Source organism: Musca autumnalis, unplaced genomic scaffold (genome assembly GCF_047663935.1).
Source record: "Musca autumnalis isolate F117 unplaced genomic scaffold, ASM4766393v1 scaffold_1, whole genome shotgun sequence".
NCBI lineage: Eukaryota > Metazoa > Arthropoda > Insecta > Diptera > Muscidae > Musca > Musca autumnalis.
In genome coordinates this window covers 213,908,789-213,933,575 of record NW_027411644.1, presented here as the reverse complement: position 1 = coordinate 213,933,575, position 24,787 = coordinate 213,908,789, and the positions used below count along the sequence as shown (strand labels likewise).

General features: G+C 35.5%; 1 protein-coding gene across 1 annotated transcript; it reads right to left on the bottom strand.

Annotated features, from left to right (window-relative positions):
- Positions 1 to 1,031: 1,031 nt before the first annotated feature.
- On the bottom strand, positions 1,032 to 23,438 carry LOC141389041 (sialin). Its single transcript, XM_073960044.1, has 5 exons — positions 22,717 to 23,438; positions 6,596 to 6,829; positions 5,957 to 6,533; positions 1,503 to 1,747; positions 1,032 to 1,437 (listed from the first exon to the last, which is right to left on the bottom strand). Exons 1-5 carry the CDS (start codon positions 23,044 to 23,046, stop codon positions 1,258 to 1,260), a joined length of 1,566 nt encoding a protein of 521 aa, XP_073816145.1. The 5' UTR covers positions 23,047 to 23,438; the 3' UTR covers positions 1,032 to 1,257.
- Positions 23,439 to 24,787: the final 1,349 nt, after the last annotated feature.

Genomic DNA, 24,787 nt, shown 5'->3' with positions numbered 1-24,787 from the left:
AGGCGATTGTAGATGCGGCTATATGGTGATGTGTGACTGCAGATGGTGATGTATGGCTTTTGTATTTCGGTATCGGTATGTGGGAGGAGATGGTAGATTAATTTGGATAGTGGGAAAGGAGGGAAGTGTAAAGTGGTAAGACAAGAGAGAAGAATAAGAAGAATAAATAACTGTAGAGGAGACATCAGATTGTTTATAAGAAGACAGATTGATTTAGAAGATTTTCTAGACTATACTAAGTCTATAATAAACTGCCACAGGGCCACTTAAGTCTCTTGAGGTATGCTACCAGGACTGTAGGGTGAATAGAGGAGAAGTAAGAGAGAGAAAGAGAGGGATTCAATCACATGTACACCAAATAGTCTATGTCTTTTGACCATCAGTCTAGGACATCGACATAGAAGGTGTTCGATTGTCTCCGTTTCCTCCTCATCCTCGCATAACCTACAATACTCAATGTTATTATCATCCCACTTGAGGTGGGATCAAGTTTCCTAACCAACTCTTGCTACTTCCCTGAAGTGTAGAATCTCTGATATGCTAAGATGCTTAGGAATGAATCAGGAAATCCAGACTTTGGAGATCAGAATCACGTTCAGGGGTGCGTTTTTGATCGGGTAACGATATTTCAACTTCCTTTACTGCAAGTTAACAACAGCAACGTATCGTACGATCCCAATCTACATGAAAGGCATGTGTTGGGTATCGGGCCCAATACGAATTGAGGCATTTTTCTGCTGCGATAGATGGGCGGTAGTCTCCGAATACGGCATTCACTCTATACCTTAGAATTGTCTGTGATAGGCTCGTCGATCTCGATTCTAGAGCATTGCCGAACAGACGGTTATCGCTTGTTACGAAGTTTTCGCTAATTCACACACATACGACCCGAAAGCAAAAAAATGGTGCTTCTATAAATCCTTTCTGAAAGAAAGGGTGCTTCTATAGACCCTTTATGAAAGAAATTAAAGTATACCTCAAGTGTGCCGACCTTTTGCTAGAAACTACCGTAAGTACAAAACATGTATGAATTTTCGAAATTTTGTTTTTTTTTATTTCACACAAATTTACATTTTTTTTCCAATAAAACATATTTTAAAACTTAGCATAATACAAATATAAAAACAACAATAATTTACAATAAAATCTTAAACTACAATATGGCTTAAATTAACAAATATTTTCCTAAAACGATTTAAAACAATTTATGTACAAAAAATTAAATTAAAAAAATATTTGTTTTAACTATAAATGCATTTATGCTTCGGTTGTGGTTGTTGTTGTTGGATTATTCGATTCTTGATTATTATTTTGATTTTTATCCAAATGACCCCAATTGGCTAATTTTGAACTACCAAACAAACCATAGACCGCAGCTCCCAGAGAATAGGAGGCCATTAGGGTAAACATCACAGTATTCCATTCCAGTTTTGTACCCTATATGGAATCAAAGTATTTAAATTATTAAAAGCACATAAACAATTCACAAAAGAACTTCTTACATGCCGCACTATACCGGATATACCCAGTGGTGCCAAAAATCCACTAACCGTTGCCAAACAATTTGCTATACCCGATATGAGACCGGCATATGTTGGGGCCACAAATAACAAGCTAGGCCAATAGGCACCGGAAAATGCCAAATCCGTAGACATTCCAATACACATGCTAAATATTACAACTAAAATCCGCTGTTGACAATCGGATAGTACAATGCTGAATATAAAGAGCACGGTACTTAGGTTACCTGAAAATGGTAAATATATACAAATATTAAAAATAAAATTATCTTCGAGCTTGAGGTCAGTATATTTTTATTCGGTATTTATCCCAATATTTCGCAATTATAAAACTGCATCTTCAGGGGTAGATCTACAAAATAACAATTATATTGTATAATTAAAGATATAAAATTATACAGAAAAATATCACAGCATTCTAAATACTAAAAATTAAAAATAATAAAAACATCAAAAGATTCGCTTACATATACGTAAAAACTATGTTGTCAAATATTACTTAAGATCTAGCGTAGTTTCACTACAATTGTCTGATGTAAATATTGCACTGAAAGGTTTTTATAGCAGTAAGCTGCATTGTCAGTGTCGCTCTTGTAGTTTATCTTCTTATTTGTTGGTATTTTGTTAATATGCAGCATTTCTAATGTTAAACGTCTGTTATAGTTACTCTCTGTTTGTAGGATATTAACATTTTCAAAATTTGGGAGGTGGTTGTTAAGCTTGCAGTGTTCCGCAAGCGCAGTTTTTTGTATAGAGTTTTGATTCCTTAATTTAACGTCAGATTTGTGTGCCGAAAGTCTTTGCTTGAGTTTGTTTTTGGTGGTGCCCACATATATTTTGCCACATTTATCTTCCTCATTACCGTCACATTCGATTTGATATATAACATTGTGTCTTTCAAGACTTGGGATTTTGTTTTTGGTATTGCTGAACAGCCGTTTCAGTGTGTTGTTTGAACGTTGTGCAATATTAAATTTATTATTGTCATATAAATCAGAATTATGGAATCTCTCAGAAATACCAGGTATATAGACCATGGTTTTATATATTTTGTCCGGTTTTTCTTTATTGTTTGGTTTGTTGTAGTTTGATATTAAATTTTCTATTAATGATTTGGGAAATGCGTTCTTGGTAAGTATTTCTCTTATTTTCGTTTTATTATTTTCATGGAATTTACTATCGCTTATGTTCAGTACTCTATTTATCAAATTGCGTCCAGTATTTATAATCATTTGTTTTGGATGTTTTGAATAATAATTGATGATACGGCCAGATGCCGTAGGTTTCTGGTACCAGTCTATTTCCAATTTTCCATTCTTTCTTTTTATTAAAGTGTCGAGGTAAGGGATTGAACCATTATTCTCTTCTTCCATTGTGAATTTTATATTGATGTTAAATTTGTTGAGTATTGCCATTGTATCCAGTATTACATTATCTCTTAGAATTGCAAATAGATCGTCCACATATTTCGTCAATATTACAGGTTTTGTCGTCAGTTGTTCCATACAGGTGTCAAGTAGTTTCTCCATAACTATATCAGCTACAATCGGAGAAGCTGGTGAACCCATTGGTAGTCCTTTCTTTTGTTTGTACAGTTTGTCATCATATATGAAATAACGATTGTCCTTTATGCAGAATTTTAGAATACTTAAAAATAGGCTCTTTGTCATATTTGTGTATTCTTGTATTTTGTCCCATTTTTCTTCTATAATTGAGAGTGCTAAATCTACCGGTATGCTGGGAAACAGTGATACCACATCGAATGAAACCATCTTTTCATTATCCGCAATCGTCAAATTCTGTATCTTATTTCTAAATTGTACCGAATCCCTTACATTGTACTTTGAATTAGTTGTTAAGTTCTTTAGAATGTTCGTCACATATCTGCATAACTCTATTGATGGTGAGTTAACCGATGAGCATATTGGTCTTAATGGGTAGTTATCTTTATGAATTTTTGGTAGTCCGTATAGTCTCGGTGCTGTAGCCACGTCCGTTCTCATTCTCTTCCTTTCAATTGACGAAATTATGTTATTTTTATATAACTCCTCCACAAGTTCATACATAACAAACATAACAAAGTTATATACAAATATATGTATATGCAAAATAATTTAATACATCATTTCATATTTTTATAGTCGAGTATTTTATAAAGAGTGAGGTTATGACAAATATAGAAAGGTCCAAGCAGGTCAATAAATGTCGATTTTTTTTAAAATCTCTGAAAGGAAGGTTGCTGTTGGTCCATGTCAGGACGCAATTCCAGGACCAATATGGATGCGTTCCGCATACACAAACTAATACTTATATGGGATGCAATAGATGCCGGGAGTGGGTGCATCTCAGCGGTTGCTCTGGATTCGTCAATGTAAGGGACTACGACCCCCCCCCCCCCACCTCTCTGTGAGTCGTCGTCATCAGAATACGAGACTCCTCCCTAGTCCTCATAACAGCAGCCGCACACGCAACACTTAACAGCAGCCAATCCCTGATAATACATCATTTTTGCAATTTATTTGCCCTGGAATCCGATGTAAGATCGAGGAAACATTGGATTTTTTCGAAAGATGATGGTCGCTGGGGTGTAGGAAACCAAGCTCAACAACAACTGCAGCTTACAGCGTTGTGATGTTTATAACGTACCAGAAGTGAAGGTGGAGAGTTAGCTTTCCTATTGCACCAGTCTGTTCCTATCAGACCTATCTCGCTTGAGCTTGGCTTAACGTATACATTCTCTTCGTTTCCACGGTAAATGATGACGCCCATACCGGAATTAACGTAGAGTTTCACAGTTCGCTAGATATAACCATAAAAGACTTCTACGGAGGTCTATTCTATAGAATAGAAGACCTCCGTAGATGGTCTATTCTATAGAATGGAAGACCTCCATAGAATTTCTATTCTATAGAATAGAAGACCTCCGTAGAAGGTCTATTCTATAGAATAGAAGACCTCCGTAGAAGGTCTATTCTATAGAATAGAAAACCTCCCTAGGAGGCTTCAGTAGAATAGAAGACCTCCATAGGAGGCTTCTATAGAATAGAAGACCTCCGTAGGAGGCTTCTATAGAATAGAAGACCTCCGTAGGAGGCTTCTATAGAATAGAAGACCTCCGTAGGAGGCTTCTGTAGAATAGAAGACCTCCGTAGGAGGCTTCTATAGAATAGAAGACCTCCGTAGGAGGCTTCTATAGAATGGAAGGCCTCCGAAGGAGGCTTCTATAGTATGGAAGACCTCCGTAGGAGGCTTCTATAGAATGGAAGACCTCCGTAGGAGGCTTCTATAGAATAGAAGACCTCCGTAGGAGGCTTCTATAGAATGGAAGGCCTCCGAAGGAGGCTTCTATAGAATGGAAGACCTCCGTAGGAGGCTTCTATAGAATAGAAGACCTCCGTAGGAGGCTTCTATAGAATGGAAGACCTCCGTAGGAGGCTTCTATAGAATAGAAGACCTCCGTAGGAAAAATATTCAAACTTGTCAGTGAACCATCAACACGGGGAGACAAATATTCTTCCATTACAGCAACACGATGGCATGCTTTCGTTGCAGTACTTGCTCGGGTGTTGCTGTGACAGCCATCCTAATCGCCATATGGTGATAGGACCCCCACCGACTCATGTCAGGAAACTTATGCCATGTTCATACCAGCATTTGAATCACGTCGTTCTTTCTCATAATTACGTACACGAATTAACCCGTTCATACGACACGGTACACAATTCATAGCAACATGATTCATATTTTCATGGTTTTTATTTACTGATTTTAAAGAAAGTTTCAGCCAAAAGACTAGTAAAGTTAATTGATATGAACTGAAAAAATATTTACCCTTCTTTCAGATATCTATTTAATATTAAATTCTATTATTTTCATTCATGTTTTCTATTTTTTCTCACAATTTTGGTGTTTTCAGTACATTTTCAAATTTTTCTATTTTAAAAATTTACGAGAGAGAGACCTGCCACAATAACTTTTGGTATACAGACATTCCGGCAGGCATTTGATTTTTGTTTCTAAATTTGTACGCGAATTTGAAACGATAGACAGGAAATGCAATTGCAATGAAAGAGAAGACACAATTTGCTATGATTTGAATGTAAACTAGTCGTTAAACCGTTTACTTTTCATTCATATTTTGTATTTTTTCTAAAAATGTTTGGGTTTTTAATAAATTTTTAAATTTTGCATTTTTCATGTCATAATTAATTTATTTCGTTCTGAGAGTAATTTAAATTGAACAATGTACAAGAATCTTTGTTCGTTCTCAAAATTTTGTATGCGAAATGAAGTAATTATATCGTAATTCGGGTTCGAACAACGAATAGAGAGCGAATTAGCCTTAGTATGAACAAGACATTACATAAAGTCAATTTAAATTTTTCACCATAACCTCAAAATGTTCAAATTCAAATATTATGCATTTAAATACTTACACACAACATAAACGATACGACGAAATCGTGTTAAATTCAAATTTTCACGTTTCTCGATAATACTGCACGACACAATTGTCAGGCCTTTCGATATGAATGCGCCGAAAAATGGTGCCGATGATAAGATGCCAACTTGCGAAAGGGGCAGCCGCATGGCTTCCTTAAAGAACCGTGGTATCAGCAGCGTGAATACCATAATACCATATGTGTGAAAAATGTGCGTAAAAATGAATGCATAAACGGGAATGGATGTGAAAATAGCTTTCCAGGGTACAGCACTGTTGGCCGCCTTCACTTGGCTACTCTTTAAATATTCATATTCCTCCTTCGATAGACGGGGATGATCTTCCAATTTGCTAAACACCAACCAATGACAGCAAATGCCAAAGGCCAGCGATACACCGCCAACAACATAAAATGCTGTTTCCCAACCCAGCTTACAGAGGAAACTAGAGATGGGAAATACCAGTAGAGCACCCACCGAATAGCCACCATAAGCAAAGGATAGAAATGCAGTACGTTCTGTGGGGTGGGCCCATGTGGAGAATAGCTGATATAGAGCGGGGTTTCCACAACCCTGGAAAAAGGGGAAGACATTAGATAAGTTGTGTAGTAGCTGGTTGTATTTAATTTCCTTACCGCCACCAGACCTTGTATTATCCGCACTATAACTGCGCCCGTATAACTTTGTCGTGCAAAAAATGGTATTAACATGAAGACCACTGCCTGGGCTGTAATTGAGTGTACAAAGAGCAATTTGCCACCAAATCTGTCTGCAAGTCTTCCAGCAATTGGCAATGTTACCAAGTAGCCATAGTAGAAGGTACCCAGCACGGCGAATTCTTGATTACGTGTCCACAGCAGATCACCTGTCTGAAAGAAAATTTATTTTTTTATGACGAATTAAGATCAAAATCATTGTGGATTTTTAAGAACATTTTTAAAGGAGTATTAGAGTCCGACGTGTCTACAGTTTGCGAAGTCAACATATCGACTGAGTAGCCAAGTTAACTGTCAGGGGCAATTCAGTGGATCTTGGGAGATGTATCTAAAATCAAATATCCTATGTTTCCTGTATACATTGAGTGAATTTTTGGCAACCCCAAGATAACCAATACATATTACGTTTATCTTCAGAAATGAAAGAAAAGCCGAATGAATCCCGCCTAAGTTAAAGACTTCCGCACACATTTTATGTTCCATGATCGGAGTATCTTCATCAATAATGTCTAGACTTGTAATAGAAGAGGTGTACATACGGATATATTGCAAAATAAAATAACGATAATTTCGGTATACGGGAAAATTGATGAAACGTGAAAGGCCACACAACATCACAACATGTTTTACGGAATGATCCTGCTAGGAGTGGAGGGGGAGGAATTTTCTTCCTTATACACCAGTCTGTACTAGTAACATTTCCTATGTAGAGGTACTTAATACCACGGAAAGCTCTGGCTTTCATTGACATTATTTTGATTTTGGAGGGTAATAACCGTCTGGTGCTAGGGGTCCCCAACCCCTATCGTAAGCTTTGACATTCCGTCCTAGGCAATGAACAGATGGTTACAGACATATTGCAAGGTGAACGAAGATGTTGATACGAGGATAAGAGGAGATTGCCAGAGCTCGCCAGACATCATCTTTGTGGCACCTCCCGACATCATCATTGTGGCATTAACATCTGTTTTTTGGAAATTCCACACTCTCCAGATGTAATAGATGTGGATAATTGTACGATCTTGGCGTCGGGTCCTATCGTCGATCATATATGTATGTATCTACATTGCTGATTGAAGAATATGAAAATATCTAGCAAGATGGCCAGCAAAGATGCCCGCGCGCATGTACACAAAAAGTTTATTTGCGTGGGTAAAATTTGTGTGCAAAACCAACTGTGGAGATTATGTTTCTGCTGCTAACTTCGTAAACAGCAATGTCGCTTGGCCATAAGGGGTCTAGATAGTTGAAATGAGGTTCCACCTGAATATATTGGTCGAAGGTGTCCTGATTCCGACAACTAATTCCCCAAGATATTGGGTGTACAGTTCAATATCATGTTACGTAGTCTGCTCAAGCCACAGCTATTTGCGACAAGATCAGAAGTAGGAACAAAGTCTTCAAGTCGCTGGCCGACAGCGTTCTGAAGAAAAACCCTTATTGACCTCTTAAAAAGTAATAGGCCTGTCTGTTGGGTCAGTGTTTTAGGCAATTTTTAGAGCCAAGCAGTGGAAGAATTCACACCAGTGGACCATCTTTATGGGAAGGCGATCATTTTACCGGTGCATTAGCACAGGTATCCAGCCGAAGAATACCCCCTGAAAAGAAGATATTCCCAAGCTGTTGGTGTTCAGTAGTGATGAAAATATCAAAGTACTTAACCCAGAAGATGTTATTAAAAAGTGGTCAAGGTAAAAGAAAATCGGCTGAAGGCAGAATGTGCCAATGATTGGCTAGCAGGGGTTTTCAATAAATGATGCGGTTATGGCATATGAATGAATAAATAGATTAACAACTGGCTTGAGTTCAACGGAAGCTGTATAGACTAGAAGAGGCCGACAAGTAGGCAAAAATTTTATGGCCTTTTGAAGGAATTCCGTTTAGGGCAATGTCCAGAGGAACATATAGGTGACGGAACAGCTTGTAAAATTAGTTTTGTGCCGCAGATAACCATCGTATCACCTGATCTTACAAATGACGCAATTTCGCTTGGTTCGAACTTTCATCAAACAAGAAGACATGTTTGGGAAACTGAATGGGTTTTCCAAATATCACAATTGCTGCAGGTGCTCACTATATATAGCTGAGGCGGCGAAACTAACAAATAAGGGTGAAAAACTTCACCAGAGTTAGAAATCAATGGTTGGTCTGTAAGCTTAAGAGGAAAAAAGTGACTAGATTACCTGAAATGTCTAATATTAAATCCGGAATAAGTAACTGTGGTCAAGGTTTAAGTCAATCTCCTGGAAAAAGGTGAACAGGTCCCTAGAACTTTTGCCATTGTCAGGTTGACTGCACGAAGAGATTCGCACGTTTTTTAAGCGACGGCACCATAGATGACATTACAAATGCGGTGCCCGGACATAACTCTGCAAAGCGCAGAGGACATAACGCCCAAAAAAATCGCGGGCATAACTCCCAACGACTTTTTCTTAATTTATAAATTATTTCTTTGCTTAATTTTGAAATTTGTAGTTATAATTTTTTTTTAATTTTAGAGTAGAAGTTAGAATGTAAGCGGAATTATATATATGAGAAGGCGTTTGTGCCAACCAATGCCGTATCCACAAAATCTTCCTGATTTCATAAAATTTTTTAAAAATTAAGTAAGTAGCAGTTAGGAGGTTTTAAATTGTAAAAATATTTGTTAAGAAAATCGCGCGATTTTTTTCAAAAATATTTTCGCCTGCGGTGCTTTTCGTTTTTTTTTCGTATTTAAATAAAAATCACTTAAATTTTAAAAACGGACATAACTCCCATTGGGACTTATGTTCGCTAGGGGGTCGGACATAGCTCCCAAAAAATTTGGGAGTTATGTCCGCAAACCGAGGCGGATATAACTCCCAAAATAGTTTTGGGAGTTATGTCCGTTGGGAGTTATGTCACGGCACCTACAAATGCATTCCGAAGCGCTAAATCATCTAAAGAGTTAGAGAATATTGATGGTGATGCTGCAATAGGTGCATAAGCCAGGAGTCTAACACCTCACCAAAGTCCTCAACTTGTTGATAGCCAGTGGCTATTAGCCACTCTCTTCGTTCTTGAAGTCTGGAAAATGGAGGTTCCGCTTTTTATGTCAGTCAAGATTGCCATCAAAAGTGAATTCAGTCGTAGGTGAACTGAACGGTTGGTCCATCTTGGAACTGCATCTAATTTTGGTAATCACTCCTTACCGATTGTTATCGTGCCAATCCGCAATTTTAGTTGACCACCATTGGATTTTTAGTGCTTTTGGGCCATTGTGTTAGGAAGCATGAACTTGCCCAATGTAAACAGGACCGAAAGAGTACTTTTGATAAATATTTCAACACGATTTTCGAACAGCCCTTTAAGAGCACTTAAGCGAAAAATTAAAATTTTTCTGAGGGAGGTACATAGACCATTTTGGTGTACGTTTGGAAGACATTTTACGATGTGCAATGTGTTTCGGATCAATCTTAATTCCTATGTTATCGTGATCATCAGTAATTCCAGCCTAGTAATGAAAATGCGAATATTTATCATAAAAAATGGTTTCACTGTTCTTTAAAGTATTCTCCAGCATGCTTTATACTCTTTTGCTTACGCTCAAACTAATTGTAGAAACACTTTTTCCACTTCGGTTGGGGCACCTCCTAAACATGAGTTTTGAACGCTTCAATAGCATCTTCTGGCAACGAAAACCACCACGCATTTTTTCTTGATGTGAGGGTATAAAAATATTCCATTGGGTGCGAAGTCAGAGCTATAAGGCGGATGACCAATCAATTTCACGTTTTGGTTGGTAAAAAAGGCGCTGATTTCAGACGATGTGTGAGAGTTCGAATTGATGCGAAAAACTAATTTGTCCGAAGATTTCAGGCAAACAAATTGTGCTGTACAGGTAGAAAAATATATGTTAGAAATATGTTTTGATCTAAACAAATATATGTTTGGGACTGATTGCTAACAAAGATATGTTTGGAACGAAACATATTGTGTTTGGTTCCAAACAAATATAAGTTTTGCAATATTTTGTATGTCTCAATTTTATATTGTTTGGTTACCAACATATTTTTATGTTAGAACATATTTTGTACAGATTGAGAGAGGATTTTCGTCAAAGAGAGTAACAAAAGGGCTATCGCTTATTTTATATTAAAGAACTGTATGTATGGTACAAAAGAAGACGCAGAAGCGACGACGGGAAGGTGAAAAAGTTTGTTTTTGCTTGGTGGTGTGTATGAGCTATGCGGCCAAAAGCTTGTGTTTCGTTCTTCGTTGTTGTTGTTGCGATATATTCTTCCACAAGCAGGCATTTTTCTGCAACTCACAGGCAGCCAACCTAGCAAGTTTATGGAGCGGAGAGAAAAGAGGATAAAAATCGCAATTGTTTAGCTATATTGGCCATTAAGAACCGTTTCTGTAGAGTTCGTATGTTTTAGAAAGTTTTTTATTGAGATCTAAGAAACACTTTTCTAGTTGGTTGTTTGCTTCAATTTTGATCGGTTTGGTATCTGCAGACTAAAATCCGAGAAGAAATTTCCATTAAATTTCACCTTGACGATTTTGACCTTGAAGATGAGGTTGAATGGATTTTATATGTTCACAATTATTATTCTTTAGGACGGAGAGCTACAACTTTGCTTTTACAAGTGAACCCAAATTTGTAGCTGTTTCGAAGATATGTGCCTGACAAAATGATCCCTTTTGACATAAAAGCCTCATGACTTTGGGTCCCATAACCGCGAAAGTTGATGAGATAGGGAAAATGCCGGGACACGTACCTTCTTATTTTTGGTCTGCTATCACGCTGTGATGTCAGAATATGGTTAATAAACCATGACTCAAAAAATGACACACAGTGTAGCCGAAATGCGATTTCTTAAGGTATTCTATAAACAACAGAAGACCTCTTCATGTCCTCCATAGACAGCAGAATATCTCTTGTAGTCTTCTATAGACAACATAAAACTTCTTGAAGTCTTATAAAGCCAACATAAGTGTTCTTGAGGTCTTCTATAGACAAAAGAAGATCTCTTGATGTCCTCTATAGACAACAGATCTCTTGCAATCTTCTATAGATATCACATGCCCTTTTAAGGTTTCCCATAGACAACAGATGATTTCTTGAAATCTTCTACAGACAACAGAAGATCGACGAAAAATTGTATTGGCCCACTTTCGAACTAAGTTTGGACAATATACTTCGAAAATGTGCCTCATCGACGTAATGGTTTTAGACCCCAAGTATGTTTGAACGTAATCCGTTTCAGACAATTTGGAGTCAATTTAACCATGTTCGAACGGATAAATCGATTTGGACCAATATTTGGTTCTCGTAATATTTTGTCCAAACTTAGATCAAGTTTGAAGATGGGCCATATCGATCCACGGTTACCTCCCCCACAAAAGTTAAAACATTTTCGCTAAAGTGGCACACACGATAACTCTCGAAGAGAGTAACCGATTGGGCCCGAACATCGTAATATGGACTATATCGGTCCACTCCTACAAGTACCTCCTACACAAATTTTTAAAATTGTTGGCACTAGTGCAGTTTAGAGACCTTTTTTGTAGCAAATTACTTTCGGGGACAAGTCCATACTTTCTGTGATAATGTCCCAAAAGCTCTAAATTGAGTACCCGATTTGGCCGAATCTTTGCACATCGTAAAATTTCTTCGAAACATACACATCAAGTCCTAAGAAGGTTTTATTGGAACTAAGATGTTAACTGCTAACTAAGATCTTAACTGAGTGGTTTGTGTCTTGTACTTTAATTTAAAAGTTATCATAAAGCACCTTTGGAAAACATGTTCGGTTAGCCCCCTCACAAAAGTTTAATATTTTAATTTTTAAATGCATTTTAAGGGCCGTTCGAGGAACATTTGCAAACTTTTGCCGAAAGTACTTCTTTTGGTCATGTTTACAGCGATATAGTACTTTTTGTGGGCAAGTCCATGTGTCCAGTCATAATGGTCCAAATGCTCTAAAAAATCCACGTTTACCAACTGGACTGCCTAATGGTCACGGCAACTGTCAAAAAGAGTGCTTGACATAGTGCGTCGTAATAATTTTTTAAAATCATGTTCAAATGTGGACTATATCGGTCCACTCCTTTCGGTACCTTCCACACAAACTTTCTAAATTGTTCTCATATGTGTTTTACAACAGGTTCATATCATCGGATGTAAGTCCATACTGACGAAGATAATTACCCTAAAGCTGTAAAACCCTTTCGACCACCAACTATGGCTTTTAAAGTGAGTCCTCTTCCCGTACTTTTCCCACAAATGTTCAAACATTTACGCAAAAGAACAGGTTGTGACATGTTCGCGGATAAATTTTAAACTTTATTTCGGATAGTTCTCGCGGTACTCCTTACAACAGAAATGTTTTGGAAAACTACCTATACTGTGTTTGCTTCTTTTCACTAACTCACAGACTGATGATATATCTCTGTCGGCAAAGCCGACTGATACTTTTAGTTGTTTATATATGCCAGGTTTGGTAACACATTTGAAAACAATTGAAAGCTCAGAAGAAGGTCTTCTTCTAAGCTGGCATATTCGTCATTACAATTGAAGTCCCAAAAAAGGTAACATCAAATGTTTCCTGCAAGCTTTATGAAACGTTTGCAATCGTTTCGTTTCGTTTTTTAGGAACAAAACGAAACATAACCCAAGTGGACCGAACTCGCTGTTTAGTTATTGCGAACATAACGAATAATGAAAACTTCTCAACTTCACAACAACTCATAGAAAACGAAGCTCTACAATACACACTGCAAATGTTTGCAAACGTTTGGTGGTTGATTGAAACATCAATCGTAGTATGTTCCAAGCATGTAATGTTAGCTTATTGGGTAGTGTAACAATCAAATGTGTCTGAATGTGTCATTAATCATTTCGCACAGCAAACGTTTGCAAACAATTTATTTCGTTAAGTTCGTGAATGAAACAACTCGGATAGCTTAGCCGAAGTACATTTCAGCAATCGTACCGTTTTGTTTTTCTTCTTCAGTTGAAAAGTTTGTGCTTTTGTTTTGAGAACGAAACGATTCAGAAACAAGTAAAAACGTTTTTTTCGGCAGGGCCGAACTATTTTAGGTGGAACCATTTTTCGACCATGGATACCCCAAATGCCTAAATTATCTAATCTAAAAAATGTGTTCAGCCAGGTGAAAGATACCGCCTATGGGGCAATATACAGTCTACCTATCTTTACAATTTTTGGAAGAAACGTTTTATAAATGCAGGGAGCCTCAAAAGTCAAATTACGGGTATTTTCGTCAAACAATGTAGCTAAGACCCTCAAAATACCGAAAATCAGGAGGTACCGTTATATGGGAGTTATACGAGAACATGGACCTATGTTGACGATTTTTAGTGCAGAAGTTTCGTGACCACTGAAAATTCAACTGTCAAATTACAGCTAGTTCGATTTTTTGGTAGTAAGTTTCATGACCACAGAGAACCTCAAATGTCAAATTACAGCTAGTTCGGTTAAAAATTATAGCTAAAATTCTCAAAATAACGAAACTCGGGAGGAACCGTTATATGGGTGCTATACCAAAACGTGAATCTATGTTGACAATTTTTGAAGAAGATGTTGTTTTTACCACTTGGAAGCTCAACTGTCAAATTACAAGTAGTTCGGTTAAAAATTGTAGCTAAAATCTTCAAAATATCAAAAATTGGGAGGTACTGTTATATGGGGGCTAGACCAAAACATAAACCTATGTTGACGGTTTTTGGTGGAGATATTTTGTAACCTCTGTGACCCTAAATATTCAATTACAGATAGTTTGGTCAAATAATGTAGTTATAATCCTCAAAATACCGAAAATCGGGAGGTACATTTATATGGGGGCTATACCAAAACATGGACCTATGTCCATAATTTTTGAAATGAAAATTTGTTGATCACTAAGAACCCTAATTGTCAAATTATAGCTAATTCCGTTTAAAAATGTGACTAAAAACGTCAAAATACCTTAAATCGGGCGGTACCGTTATATGGGGGCTATAACAAACCGTGGACCGATAAAGCCCATCATAGCACTTGACCTGCCTGCAAACAAAATACGCATATTCCTATCTCCATTTTTGTAGATGCTAGAGTGATTACCAAAGACGGGGATTAATAGATCGACTCAGCATTTTACCCTGATCAAGAATATATATGGTAAATTTCAAGTTTCCTTTACAATTACATAGAAAAAAAATTAAAAACTTTTTTGGCGAGCACATCCGCCATTTTTGGTACATGGGTTACGAAAAAAATCGTGGTTTCAAATCTGTTCGCGTTCACAAAATTGGATGCTGCACTCAAAAGTTATATGCGGTTTTACTCTCTTGTAAAGAAAAAATATTTAAAAATTCCTATTGTGTTGTAATAAGAACATGTACACGCAAAAAAAAATCGGCCTCTCTAACATATGTCCCAAACATATTTTGCAGCAAACATATATATGTTTGCAACAGTCCCAAACATAATATATGTTTGGGTCTGCAAACATATATATGTTTGGGTGGAAACAAATATATGTTTGGGTGCAAAGATATATATGTTTGGGTGCAAAGATATTTATGTTTGGGTGCAAAGATATATATGTTTGGGTGCAAACAAAGATATGTTTGGGTGGAAACAATTTTATGTTTGGGTGCAAACATTTTATATGTTTGGGTGCAAAAAATACAAACCCAAAAGGCACAAAAAAAAACAAACACATGTACCAGTGGGCGCTTACTGAGAGCAAGGGAGCGTAAAATTCAATGTAAAACACTTTAAAATGTGTGCTCACTTGCTCTCAGTAAGAGCTCACTGGCTATCTCTATAGTATACACACAAATGTTGTGGTTTTTTTATTAAAAGGCAAAAGAACAACAAACACAAAGGTACATACAAAATTCCAAAGAAATACATAACACACTTTAATAAAAGAAAAACTGATTGAAATAATTTGTAAATAGTCACACTTTTAAAAAGGAAAAATATATAGAAACGTAGTTAAACGCTTCTCCTTAGTTGTGAAATAAAACAAATTGTCCTCATAGTTGAAATCATCAGCGGGGAATCGGCATCTAGAATCAAATGATTATGTAATGTAATAAATAAATATGGATATGCCATATTTCAAATATACATAAGTATGTATGGAATTACCAATATTAAATGCGATTTCTTCCTTGTCCAATAAAATAATTCCATTCAACTTTCCGATTCAATTATAAAATGTATTGGGCATTTAATTTACTAAAAACACAATTTCTTTAGGAAAATACAAAACACTGATTTATTCACTCACTTTACCGTCTTGACTCTACAAAGGCAACTAAAACACTGAAGAAAGAAAAAAATATAATTCATATCATTTCTTCTTTTCTTCTTCGTTGGTTAACAACAACAAAACAAGAAACACACGAGTTTGACGCATACAAGCCACCAAATCCCCCTTCTTCGCTTCTACGTCTTCTATTATACAATACACACAACTCTTTATTATAAAGCAGCATTACACAGCCGCGAGAGCACTGTTATTACTCTCGTTGACATACATCCTCTCTCCACCCATGAAAAAAATGTTCTAACATAAAAAGTATGTTTTACCCAAACATATCAAATTGAGATATGTTACAAAATGTTGCAAACATATATTTGTTTGGACCCAAACATATTATGTTTGGATCCAAACATATATTTGTTTGCAACCGGTCCCAAACATATATTTGTTTGGATCCAAACATATTTCTAACATAAATTTTTCTGCGTGTATATATGAATCGTTAGCAGCATTTGATATCTATCCGTAGATGCTAAAGTAGTTGCTAAATTTATTTTTATTTTCGCGGAAAATCAAAAAATATTGAAGAAATCTTGGAATAAATTTTATTTATTCTAAATCAGAGTCTAAAAAATCTCTAAAAAATAATTTAAAAATACGTACAGAATCTAGACAACGCGTAGAAAAATGTGAGACCAAAATTATAAAGATCGCGTTTATAACTTGCATATTACAGCAACAACAAAGAACGGAAAGTTATTGTTGGAAATTATTTCAAAAATATATTTTTGGTTAAATACGAAAAATTTGAAAAATAAATGTTGCGAGTTATTCTATTATTTCGCTAAATTTCGATCCAAATCCTGAAGTATTTTGCTTAAACTTCTACGAGAAAAGTAATTAGTCATCGTGAAAGTATATTTGCTTTCTGTGATAAAAATAGAACTAAGAAGTAGAGAGTAATAATGAATTTACAATCAAAGAAAAAACATAGAAGTTAGAAACCGTATAATTCGCAAATTGGTTTAAATCGGTTGAGGTGCATGTGGTTTTCGGATACAGGGAGTCCATGTCTATCAATATGCATGGATTTTCCCATGTTTCATTCAGCGGCCAAAGTGTGCCATCAGTTGCATCTTCCTATTCAAAAAACCTTCAAGTGGGCAAAAATTACGCGATGTGCATATGATTATAAGGTGCATCTGATTTCAATGGCACCCCATTAAAAATACGTCAATATAAATTATTTTAGACAGATTCGTCAAGAACTGCGGATGTGCCACCGCATTTTATTTTGGGATAAATAGGGATATTACTCCTGAATCTTTGTAATTTGTGACACACCTTTTTGGCAAATATTATAATCGCGTATAAGGGATTACATTTATGCAAAAATAATCAAAGAAAATCGCGGTTCAATTCGCGGAATTGTCAAAATATATTTTTGCAGATTTTCCTACTTTCAAGGTATCTATATCCAGCGTTTTAGTGGATGGATTCGACCGCGGAAGATCTCATTAGATCCGGCACGTAAAAAAACTAAAATCACGCGGGGTTCAGGGGTACCTGTACGACAGTTGTAAATTTTAAAGCCAAAAAATAGGGTTTTTCAGAAAATTTACGCACCAAATTTTCGCCTTTGGACTCCTATTACTAGGAAGCTGTACGGAGCACACTCATGAGATATACATCGAACGACGTGGAATTGCGAGTTCTACAATCCTATAAACTAGATTGGATTATTATCTAGTTGCACCCACTAATTATAAGAAAAATTCGAAAAACACTGAAATCAAAACTTCAAAATGTCAGCATCGATTTTAGGGGGATGCAGTGTATATATCCAAAAGTCATACACTAGAACCATATTGCCCAAGGGGTATTGTTTAGTTCTTTCTTTGAGCACAGGTTCGAATTTTGCGTGGTTTGGCCAGAAATAAAAAAGAACACAAAAAAAACATGTTTACTTCAACACATTTTTCCCATTTTGTTATATTACCACCAACGCAGCTTCCACGAAAATTAAAGGGTGAACCTCAACTTCAACGATTGAAAAACTTTTTTGAATATTACCATATACTTTATACGTTCGAAAATGACAATTTCAGTGCGTTACAAACGGAAAAACAAACTTACCCCCAGTTTATGTATTTCGAAACGAATATGTGTGCGCATGAAACACACCCAAACTTTAGTTTTGGAAATATTATTGCCTTTGCTTTTCCTTCAAAACAAAAAACAAATTTGAAAAACACACTCAAATTTGGTAGTTTTTCTTGCGCATTCATTTTCTTATCGACATACATGAACAGGCCCTTAATATACCCTCCATACTATGGTGGAGGGTATAAAAATAATTAAATAATCAAATAAAACGTTTTCATTTAAATTAAAAATTGTGACAATATTAAACGGCAAGCGTTTTATTTGGAAGATTCTATAATGAAAAATTATTTTCTAGTATTTAGTGCATTTATAAATAAAACACTGTTTTTACGAATTTTAAGTCAATGCTGTGATACAAATAACATTATATGTTCATTTTGTAGATGCACCCTGATGATGCAATGTAAACTATTGCGAAATATTGGTGACAACAAAAAAACAAATTACAACCCAATAAAGACCTTAAGCTCAAAAAAACATACGTCTCTTTATTTAATAAAACACTGTAACTAAATTTTTTTTTAAATTATTTTTTTATTTTAATATTTCTAAATGTTGTAAATGATATACTTACATATGTGTATTTATATACCCTCCATTTTATGGCGGAGTGTATAAACAATAAAAATACCCTACCCCAACCACAACAGGTAGCACTTGAACTGTATAATATCAACCTCAAGATGCAATATTGAATTACATTTTATTTGTGATTTCTTGTTAACAATTGTTTAAAGGCGAGAGAAAGTGAATGTTTTGAATTCCATATACATAAATACATATATTGATATTGAAATTTAATTAGAATCGATGCACATAGGATAAATATATTTTAAAACTTGATTAAACTCCTAAAACCCTTATTTATAATCCGATTGATATAATATTTTGCACGAATCATATCTTCGGTCCAAGAAATATTTCTGTAGAAAATAATGAAAATCGGTCCAGATTGGGACATATGAACAATTTATATTAGCATCTGATATGAGGTAAATAATGCACCAAAAGCGCAATATAGGTTAAATAAAGCTGTAAATTGATACATGCATCCAAAACTAGGTTCATATCGGTTCAGATTTATATAGTCCTATATATGTATATCCATTCGATTTTTTTATTTCTACTTAAATTATTCTAATTTTATATAAGGTAAAAACCGTGATTTTTTGAAATGGCGCAAACATATATGAATAATTTTGATTTAGTCTGGTATATAGGAGGTTCTTGTCATAACGTAGAACAAAATGTAGTGCTGGCAAACGTTGCCAAAATATTTTTTTTTTAATTTTCTAAAATTGCTTTACTAACATTTTTAAAATTTACTTGAGAAAAAAGTGATTTTTTGTAATGGCGCAAACATATATCAGGTATTTTGACGTTTTTAGTCACAGTTTCAAACCGAATTAGCGATAATTTGAAATTTAATTAGTGTGACCAACAAACTTATATTCCAAAAATGATAGGTATAGGTACATGTTCTGTTATAGCCCCCATATAACGAAACCTTCCGATTTTCGGTATTTTAAAGATTTTAGATCAAATTTTTAACCGAACTAGCCGTAATTTGATATTTGAGGTTCTAAGCGGTCATGAAACGTCTCCTCCAAAAATTTTTATTATATGTCCATGTTTTGGTATAGCCCTCATATAACGGTACCTCCCGATTTTCGGTATTTTGGGAATTTTAGGCACAATTTTAACCGAACTAGCTGGATATTTTGGGTTCTCAGTGGTCGTGCAACTTATACACCAAAAATCGTCAACATAGGTCCATGTTTTGGTATAGCGCCCATATAACGGTACCTCCCGATTTTCGATATTTTGAGGATTTTAGCTACAGTTTTTAACCGAAATAGCTGTAATTTGACATTTGATGTTCTCTGTGGTCAAGAAACTTCTACACCAAACTTAGAAGTAGCTGCAATTTGATATTAAAATTTTCCAAGTTTTGGTTTTGACGCAACTACCCGTAATTTGACTTTTGAGCTTCCCTGCAGTTATAAAACTTTTCCACCAACAATTGTAAAGATAGGCCGACATAGGCTGAAAAAAATTAGGCTGAAAAAAATTAATGGTATAAATTAATTAAGTTTAGAAAAATGTGATTATATCAGATTAGAGTGTTATCTTTGAATCTAATGTTCGAGATTAAAGCGCATAAAAATCAAAAGTAACTATGGTCCGCAAACGTTCACATCATGTAGTTTTTCACCGTTGAAATTTAAGTTATCATAAAAAAGATTTATGAAAGACGAGATGTAACGCAATTAACTAAGAGTGAATATGCAAACACAATTTTCTTTGTCGATTTTTATACCATCAGCCTTTAGGCTAAAAGGGTATAACTCTTTGATAGGGCCAAAAATGTTTTAGACCCCAAGTATGTTTGGACGAAATTTGTTTCAGACAATTTGGAGTGGATTTAGCCATGTCCGTCCGTCTGTCTGTCTAGTTGGTGCACACGTTAACTCTCGAATGGATCAACCGATTCCAACCAAATTTTGGGTATCGTAATATTTTGTCCAAACTTAGTTTAAGTTCGAAGATGGGCCTTATCGGTCCATTCCTTCGGGTACCTCCCCCACAAAAGTTCAACATTTATCTGCAAAATGGTGTGAACGATAACTCTCGAAGGGAGCAATCGATTTGGTCCAAAACTTTGCACATCGTATTATTCCTTCCAAATATAGATTGGGTTCGAATATGGACTATATTGGTCCACTCCTTCGGTTACCACCCACACAAAATTCGGATAAAGTGAAGTTTAACAGCTCCTCTCGGATCGCTTTGAAATTTATTTCAGTAAGTTGTCCATGCGGCTCCCTTTACGACGGTACAATTTTTTTCTTGCGCAAGTCCATACTTCCTGAGATATTGGGCACATCATATTATTTCATCCAGTCATGTATCAGGTTGGAATATGGACTATATCGGTCCACTCCTTCGGGTACCTCCCACACAAAATTCGAAATAAGTGAAGTTTAAGAGATCCTCTCGCATCGTTTTGATTCTTTTTCAGTGGCCTCATTTACAACGGTACCATTTTTTTCCGGAGTAAGTCAATACTTCCTGAGATAATGGCCCAAAAGCTCCAAAACCCTGCCTGTACATACTAAAATGGCTTTTTCAAAATTTTCTTCCAAACTTAGTTTAACGTATTTTAATATTTCGAGTCCTTAACCCATATCCTACCGAGACAAATTTTTTATTTATTTTTTAAAAACAAAACACTTTTTTAGGGTAATTAGGACCAACTGATGCCAAAAATCAACTAAAAAATTTCCGATTTTTCGTTTTCCCGGAAAGTGGTGTTCGAAAATTCGAACACTGGCGCTTAAGCTATATGTATAGAAGTAAAATAAAATTGATTTATTTGCCGTTTTATTGATTTATTTCACCATTTTTGTATGAAAAAATTGTTGAACCATAGAACGGTACCGCCCGATATTCGGAAGATTTCAGGGATTTAGCTGCATTATCCCACAGAAATGGCTGTAAATTTATTATTTAGTCTTATATGGTGCTATAATAACTTTTCCCCGCAATTTGTCAGCAAATTTCCACGTTTTGATATACATACCCATTAATATGTAGGTTAAGTACCAGCGTTCGAAATTTCGAACAGTCAAGTTTGCACATCTGTAAAGTCGCGCTTGCACATGTAAATCATGTTCTCTATACTTTGTGAAACGCCTACATATATTGGCAATAATTCCCCATGATTACTTTTTTAATTTCACTTTTTTTATAATTTTTTTAAAATTAATTTAAAAAGTATCCAAAAATATAGGTTTCAAAAATCTACCCTTAACATTGAGAGGAACATTTTTTTATTTACTGACAAATTAGACAAAACTTGTTTAAAATTTAACCTTTTTCTTCCATAAATATTTGCTTGAAAAAAAGTGATTTTACTGTTCGAAAAATCGAACACCAAGTACGAAATGGGTTAATGAAAAAGTATGGTTACTAAAAATGTTTGGTATATGTCATTGATTTTGTATAGCCTCAAATTATGGTGCCTACAGATTTTAAAGCAAACTCATGATTCAAAATCAATATATTTTATATACGGTTTAGTTTTGTTGTTGTTTTTTGGTCAGTTGCTGAAGGTATATCTCCGTCAGCACAGCTGACTGATACTTTCTTACTTGTTTTATTTTAATGCTCACCTAATTTTATAGTATTCGAACACGTACTGTTTTGCTTTCATTATGGCTGAGTTCAATCGACTGCTGCGTTGGATTGGTCAACCCTTGAGGAAAAGGTTCAGGTTACTGTTTACCAACAATTAGTTAAAAAAAAGATTTTTATATTTTGAGTTTTGAGCAACTTTTGGCCTATGATTGCCGTATGTACGATGTGAGAATAAAAAAATTCCTGGACCGAAGTGGTTTCCAATTTCATTCAGTTGGTCATGCATATGGTTAATCCCATCAGTATTATTCGGTGGGATGTGTGCAAAGATATCTGAGAAGTATTTGTTGTATTCCTGAAAGTCCACTTTTACGGAGAACTCTATTTTAAAGGCTACCACAATATTTCGTAGCAGATTTCTTTCACATTCATTGTTATTTGTTGCTCACAATTTCTTTTTATCATTTCTTTAAACACAAACAACTCACCCTTTGTATTGTACTATTCGCTGAACCCGTATCAATAGGACCGCAATGACTATTGGCCACAGCAATATCAGCTGCATCCGTAGTGGAGTTGTCATAGATCACCGGTTGATGTTTTACCATACAAAGAATCACAAAATTCAACGTGTTACGCAGACACAATTGGATGACCATGGCCAAAAAAGCACAAATGGTATAGCAAAGACGCGCCGAACCCCATAATGGGGGAGTTGATGTTTCATTCGCAAGCGTATTTTCGGCTATGCCATCGAAATTGGCGGTACTAGTAGCACTATTAGCGGTGGTGGCAGTAGTAAGCTCTGTTTTAGCCATTTAAAACTTAACATGGACATCAAATTGGTGACATTGGTATCAATTCTTGATTAAACTAATCGATTTCACGTCGCGAAAATGAAAATAAAAAACAAAACAACGAGCAAAACACCAAAAGACGACAAGACAACTAAAAACCACTGTCGTGTTTTGTTTCTTTTTTGGACGCAGTGATACCGCGGGACAGTGCGAACGAAGCACAACGTGGCTGTTGTTGTTTAATCTCTCAAATGCTCCGCAACACTAACAAGCCAATGCAGCGCGCCAGTTAATAGGCAAACGAGGTAGGCATTAGAACGGCGAAATGCAATGTGTGTTGTTGAACAGAATTCCGAATTGACAAAAAAAAAAAAAAAAAACATAGTGTTCCTCCTCGCAGCACTTACATTTGTATCGCTTTTCAATTAAGAGATGTCGCTGTGACCGTTACAATTGTTGTGGCAAAGGGTTATCAAATTGGCGTTGAATTATTTAAGGGATGGTTATAATTTTCGGTCTTGAACTTTTTATACCCTACACCCCTTTGTTTTTGGTTCAATAAAAAAAGCGATTATTTACCATCACACCAATTGTTGAAGCACATTTTCCACTCCGATTGATAGGTACACCTCCAAAACATAGTTTTTGAACGCTTTAGCAGCACCGCACAGTGGTTCAGAATCGTTTTTTCCTGGTCAAGATTCTGTAACTTTTGAATGGATAGAGATATTTTCATATTTCTTTTTTTGTTAGACTGATAACACAGTCGGTGAATTATAAGCGGTCAATTTCGGTCTAGTAGTTGCAGAGGAATTCAAGGTCAAAGTTAAACTTTTTAATTTTTTTAACAATTTTTTATCAAAATATGAGTGTTTTTATGTTTTTTATATCTTTCTATATATTAAAGATGGTCAAACACCAATAAATAAGCTATAAAAATACAAAAAAAAAAAAAAATCAAACAAAAAATTTTCAAAAATTTTTTTAAAAAAAAAATTACAAAAAATTTAAGTTTTTTCAAAAATTAAAGAAAATACTCCTTGGGTTTTTATAAAACTTATAAAATCTCATATACTCCACACACACATTTTTACCCATGTAATTTCAATAAATTTAAAAAAGTGTTACACGGACGGAAAGTATATATGGGCTGAAAGCGGAGACTCTCGGGCATCTTTCTGTGAAAACAGAACATTGTTGCATGTTGTTCCACAAAAGATCTAGTCCACTAAATTTGGAATTTCATAAAATTTAGTACCTGGGGAAAAATAAAATAGCTCATGTAGTGTAAACGCTACGGTAATTTGTTTAAACTATTTTTAAATTCTACAATCCTACCTACCTAACAATAAACAATGAACACAATATCTGTTATAGTTTCCGAGAAATAGCTATTTCTTTCTCCAGAAGTTTGCAAAAATTACTCATTTCTCAAACATGGGAAAAATGTTCGTCTTTAGGGACAACCAACGTCCGCAAATTCCAATATTTTGACCAGATTTTTTTGGCTTCCTTAGTTTCAATATCACTGTGTGTAATTTTTTGTGTCATGGAAAATTAACCATATTCTGACATTAGTTTGTAATGGAAGACGAAAAATAAGAAGACATGTGTCTCGGCGTTTTTCCCTGTTACTTCGAATTTCGCGGTTATGGGCCCCCAAAAACCTGAGGCCTTGATGTCAAAAAAGACCATTTTGTCAGGTTCATATCTTCTAAACCGCTAAGAATTTTGGTTTACTCGTGGAGGCAAAGTTGTAGCT

Excerpts from the sequence above, each read along its gene's own strand:
- LOC141389041 (XM_073960044.1), bottom strand. The coding sequence starts at position 23,046 with ATGGCTAAAACAGAGCTTACTACTGCCACCACCGCTAATAGTGCTACT. Across the intron at positions 6,830-22,716 it reads CGAATAGTACAATACAAAGG|ACAGGTGATCTGCTGTGGAC; the intron begins GTGAGTTGTTTG and ends ATTTTCTTTCAG. Across the intron at positions 1,438-1,502 it reads TATCCGGTATAGTGCGGCAT|GGTACAAAACTGGAATGGAA; the intron begins GTAAGAAGTTCT and ends GATTCCATATAG.